This window comes from Hermetia illucens, chromosome 1 (assembly GCF_905115235.1).
Source record: "Hermetia illucens chromosome 1, iHerIll2.2.curated.20191125, whole genome shotgun sequence".
NCBI classification, from domain to species: Eukaryota; Metazoa; Arthropoda; class Insecta; order Diptera; family Stratiomyidae; genus Hermetia; species Hermetia illucens.
Window position 1 is genome coordinate 195977288 of NC_051849.1, and position 6000 is coordinate 195983287.

Genomic DNA, 6000 nt, shown 5'->3' on the forward strand with positions numbered 1-6000 from the left:
TCTTTTTAAAATTCATCGTTGGACGCAACCAAGTTTAATCACGCCATTCTAGGCCTGGACGAGGGGACCATCCTCCTTGTGGCAGACATTGTTAAAACGGCCTCCTACAATGTACTCAAAACGGAGCTAATTAAGCGCCTGTCGGTAAGTGAGCCAGGTAAGCTGGATCACTTACTGGCAGGTTTGACGTTGGGCGATCGAAATCCTAGTCAATTGCATCACGAAATGAGGCAATTGGGTGGGAGCAAGATCAACGACGACTTGCTGAAGTCGCTCTGGCTTCGACGACTTCCGGAGAGCACCCAGGCGGTTCTCGCGTGGGTCTCCGGTTCTTTGGAGGGGTTGGCCGCTGCGGCTGATAAGGTGCATGAGGTGCACGCGCGTCCTACGATAGCAGCCGTTCAGCAGCCTTCAGAAGAAATAGGCGATCTCAAGCGCGAAATCGCCGCTCTTGTGGCCTGCATGATGGAAATGAGGGCGACGCTGGACGCTCAGCGTTCGGCAGCAGGTCTGCCGCCCAAAAAAGTCGATCGGGTAGCAGATCGCCAGGACAGCCTACGGACCCAAACATTTGTTGGTACCATCGTAGATTCGGCGAAAAAGCTACCAGATGTACCCACCCATGTAAATTCGCGCCTACCTCAAAAAACTAGGTTCACGGCCCCCAGAACGCAGCGCAACGTCGCCTAACAATTTATGACCCTCTCGGCAGGCGCAGTTATCTTTTTGATACTGGTGCGGAGGTTTCGTAACTTCCCGTACCCCGGCACCACCGGCTAATCTCACCAACAATCTTTCCGTACTTTTGGAGGACATTACTGACTCTCGTGTTGGGGCAAAAGTTAAGCCAGATTACTGCCGAACGTAGTCTCTCTAAACATCGAAGTACAATGTATAGCACCACATTAACACTACTGGTTCCCCTATTACTCAAAGGTGCGTCCTCTACCACCCCAGAAGCTGGCTATTGCACGAAAAGAATTCAAACAACTTATCCAATGTTGGTCTTCCCCACTCCATACGGTCCCTAAGCCAAACGGCGAATGGCGCCTCTTTGGGGATTATAGAAGGCTAAGCGCACATACTGTTCCTGACCGATATCCCATTCCACTCATCCACGACTTTGCGGATCATCTCGCAAACTGCCGCATCTTTTCGACCTTGGATTTAACCAAAGCGTATCACCAAATCCTTGTAGCTCCAGAAGACATTCCAATGACGGCAAGATGCACAAACTTCGGACTTTTAGGGTTCACGCGGATGACTTTCGGGTTGTGCACTGCGGCGCAAATCTTTCGAAGGTTCATTCACTCGGTCCTGCGAAACCTCTACTTCTGTTTCGTGTATTTGAATGATGTTTTGGTCGCTTCTTGCTCAGAGTCTGAGCATTTAACCCATCTCGAGTGCATTTTTCACCGTCTTCTTGAGGCCGGTTTGGTTGATAAATGCAAGCTTCTCCAGACACAGGTGAGATTCCTCGGCCACTTCATTCCCCTGATGGGACTCAGATAAGATGCAAGCGATCTCAAGCTTTCCGCGTCCGAAAACTGTGAAAGATTTGCGGAGGTTCTTGGGCATGCTAAACTTCTATCGTCGTTTCCTGCCCAAGGCCGCCCAACACCAGTCCGTTGGCCCCAAAACAAAAGGCACACGAGAGATTGTGTGGTCTGAAGAGGCTGTCCGAGCGTTTGATAAATCCCGACAACAACTCGCTGATCCTACACTCTTGGCATTTCCTCTACAAGATGCACCTTAGTTGCTTTTGTTGATGCCTCTGACGTCGTAGTGGATGCTGCTCTTCACCAAAAGGTGAATGACGTCTAGCAGCCGTTGAGCTTTTTCTCTAATCAGTTAAACCCCGCTCAACGAAACTACAGCACTTACGATCGAGAACTGCTCGCTGCGTACTTAAGCATTAAATACTTCCGCTTCTCACTAGAAAGCCTCTAACATATGCTTTGAAACAAAAGACCGACAAAGCGTCCCTCGCCAGCTTCGACATCTGAGCTTTATAAGCCAGTTCACATCCGACATACAGCATGTGTCCGGCAAAGACAACATAGTTGCTGACGCTTCGTCACGTATCTCCAAGGTAAACATCCCCGCCTCACTCGACTTCTCGGCTATCGCCAAGGCGCAGGTAGATTACGCAGTACTTCAGAGCCTCAAATCCAACCCCAAATATTTCGGGAATAGCCCATCTTCGGCTCGAACCTTTCTCTCTGCTGCGAATACTCGGAAAAGGGACCCCGGCCATACATTCCGGTCACCTTTTGCGAGGAAGTGTTCCATGCGGTTCACGACGTAGCACATTCAGACATCAGGACATCAAATCGGTTAGTCACCGAGAAATACTTCTGGCCTTCCATGAATAAGGAGGTCAACTCCTGGGCCAGAGGGTGCATCGCATGCCAAAAATGTAAGGTCACCAGGCATGTAAGACACGAAGTGGGCTAATTTCCCCGCACCACCAAGCGGTTCCACACCATACACCTCGACATCGTAGGCCCTTTGCGAGACTCGCACGGTTTCAATTATTGCCTTACAATCATCAACAAGTTTACGCGGGGGCTTGAGGCAATACCTCTGAAGGACATTATGGCGCAATCTTGTGCCGAAGCCCTCTGTCGAGAGTGGATCCCTCGCTTCGGCGTCCCTGCAATGATCATCACTGACCAGGGAATGCAATTTGAGTCCACCCTTTTCTCGGAGTTAGGCAAACTGCTGGGATTCAAAAGCCAGCGAACTACGGCTTACCACCCGAATCCAGTGGAATGCTAGAGCGTTGGCACCGGACGCTGAAAGATGCTATTATGGCTCGCGATGATCCGTCCTGGACTCAGGTCTTGCCTCTCGTCCTATTCGGCCTACGAACAACCCGCCAGGAGGAATTTACTGCCAGCCCCGCAAAGCTGGTATACGGGGAGAACCCAAGACTCCCAAGTAATCAAATCTTCGACAAGAGATCGGGTCTAACAGACTCAGGATTGCTGGGCCTGGTGAGAGTCAACCTCCGCCGCTTTAAAGCTACATCTCCCACCCGACACTAGTCCACAACTGCCTGCGTACCCGAGGAGCCGGACACGTGCACGCACGTCCTGGTCAGGACAGATGCTGTCCGAAGGCCCGTACCGTGTTCTCGAGCGGGGCGAGCATTTCTTCCAGCTAGATATCGATGGACATAAAAAGGCTACCTCCTTATCCAGGCTGAAGTCCGTTTGCGCTCCAAATCAACGTCGCGTTCGCTTCGCCGTATGATGGGGAACGCGGTTCCGAATTCAGTCGCTGAAACCCCTAGGTTTCATCTGGGGACGGAGTGATGTGGCGCAGCAGGGTTCGAAATAAATTTCGAATGTTGTTAATTCGATTGACAGTTGCCACCACCGGAGACGTGGCGGAGTAGGCCGTGATTTTTGAAATAATAATTGAATTTAAAAAATTAATTTTGACATTTTCAATTAAGAAAAAGAGTTGATACAAAGTTGTGTAGTTTCTCGTCAACTTTATGTAAATAAATTATGAAATTAAATAAAGTTTTTATGATTGACTTCCCTCTGCGGTTTTAACCCATAAACAACAAGTTGTAGCCTTTATAAAAGGGCTTTGCAAAATCTAGAAGCGTGGTACGATCGAAGGCATATTTATCGCTACCAAGTTGTACTCCTAAGGAAAGGGTTTGAGGAATCACGTTGCATTCAAGACTTGCGGAAAGCTCAAGGTTTACTCGAAAGTATCAAAAAAATTTGAGTGAATAATACCCGTATTAGCAAGCGATCAACCCTATGGTCAGATGGGGCCAACATGAACTGAATGAAACTTGAGAGATCAGTAATGCGCGGCTACAAGTTCCGCGAACGGGGGAAGAATTATTTGTCGCTGTCATATAGGACACATACTAGAAAAATTCATAAAATGATATTTCCACTTGAATCAGGACTGAGTTTTGAAAATAACTCCACAATGAAAATTGATAATTTTTTCCACTTACCTTGTGTAAGTCTCCGTGCGATTGCTTTAGAACGCATGATTATAACATCGAACTACCCAAAACTATCTTATCTTGACGGAGTCTGTACCGGCACTCATATTTACTTCTTACAGAGAAAGCACCAGCATCTACCGACCTCCCAGATTCCTGAATCTGCCGCCACAAATCCAGCACTCAACTCCCGATTCACACGAACACCAACTTGCCCAACTTCTGTGTTACTTGGATATCCATGAATCGCGGCACTCAACACGTTCAAAATTTAAGAACAATAATTTTAATGCATCTTAAGAACAAATTGATTCCGAATTTCCCTCTGTCTAATGGAAATGGGGAAAAGGTAAATCGAGGAAAAACTGGCGAAGAGGTTAAAAGTTTTCCATTGTTCCCAGCAACCAAGTCAAGAAATGCTTTCATCCGCAACAGACACCACTTGTAAATTTGCTTTAAATCCAACCCTTCCTCCGGCGAGAAAAATCAGTAAAAACCACAACAATTAGGAAAAACTGGATTGAAATCGTTGCAACCAGAAACAGACAATGGTTCGCATTCGAGGTTTTCCTCTTAAAGCGTCCGTTAAAGTTTTTGTCCAAGCGGACAAAAGTACGTTCCTCAACTAAAAAAGCTTAGATCGTAAGTAACTAAAGTAATAGCAAAACAAAAACATAAAAAGAAAACAAGACATGAAAATCGCTCCTTTTCATGTCTAATAAATTAAGCCCCGGGGAAAATTGAAGAAAAATCGCGGCCAGCCAGCGCGAGTGTGGGGTGGGTGGAGAAGGTGATAGATATTTTCTTCACATAGAATAATAAATTTTTTCTCAGGTTTCTTTTTATTATTTACTCAGACATGAACACAATGGAAGAGGTCATGCTTCCAGCTCTCCCCCGAACTATAGCACGGCGCTCTGGGCACAATAACCACTACACTAAAGCCGGGAAACTAAGCTATACTTTAGTTATGTACACGCGATTATATATACACATGTTTGTACATATATCGCGGAAAATTAAGTGGACAGTCGGTGTCGGTCGCGTCGACTCGTGTCTGTTTGGGTCGCGTCTTTCGCGGGTGCCCAACAGCCATTTCTTGAGCCCCGACCGAACGGTGTTGTGAAAGGGTGGTGGGTGGGAGTCGCGCAATGTCACGTACGTGCCCTGCAATCAATGGGTTATCATTGTCAGGGCATTTTTCCAACCACATTGAGTGGGTGCCTGGCAGATAGTGAGTAGTGGGTGTTGGGCTGATGAAAGGGAATTACGCGACTGAGGAAGCTCCAGATAACGAGGTGCAGAGCTCCCAACATAGTCATCCTTGGAGACTGGATATTTCCGCAGAAATTCCACCGATTTTCCAAGTTGACGCTATCCGCAGGAAATGCGTTCAGTGTTAATAGGAATTGTATCTTACTCCGGAGCAATATGTTTCTTGGAATTCGAAACCTTCGAGGTGAATTCAATCGCTGCAAACTGAATTAAGTCGAATGTATCCAAGGTAAATCCTGGCGGAAAGGCAAAGACAGCACTACATACAAGTTTACCTCTGGTGAATGTTGTCGGGCTGTAGTTTCTATAGTTTGTAAGGGAGCATGACACTGTAAATTTATGTGCATGCATAAAACGCCTACAAAATCACTTGAGTTCCTACACCCCCGGCCGTTTACAAATGCCCTTCAGTTGTAGGCATTTCGATTTTGAATTGAAGTTGGAAGTTAAGTTTGCTTTCAGTTGGAGCACATACGCCCAAGGAATTGTATATCCTAAAGGAGGTTGCATTTGGTACAATATGTGAAATGGAAGGAGGGAATAATATGAATAGATTGCTAAGCTAATAATGAAAAGTCATTGATTCACGACCCATCGAATCTAATTTTCAAATATTTTACTGTTAATTATATTTATAAAACCTAGCATGAATGGACTTTTTTTTGTTGGATGGATGAAACCTCCGCCTCCCTACTTTCCAAGTGTAGCCTACTAAATTGGAAAACAAAAAAAATATTTAGTTTTGG

The 6000-nt window shown here is 46.4% G+C and overlaps 1 protein-coding gene across 1 annotated transcript in view; it reads right to left on the bottom strand.

Moving 5' to 3' along the window:
* LOC119646135 (transcription factor hamlet) overlaps positions 1-4603 on the bottom strand; it is a 182529-nt gene extending 177926 nt beyond the window's left edge. The window contains exon 1 of the mRNA XM_038046487.1: positions 3989-4603. Coding sequence (XP_037902415.1) covers positions 3989-4025 — 37 coding nt within the window. The 5' untranslated portion in view covers positions 4026-4603. The remainder of the gene's footprint in view (positions 1-3988) is intronic.
* Between the last annotated feature and the right edge of the window lie 1397 nt (positions 4604-6000).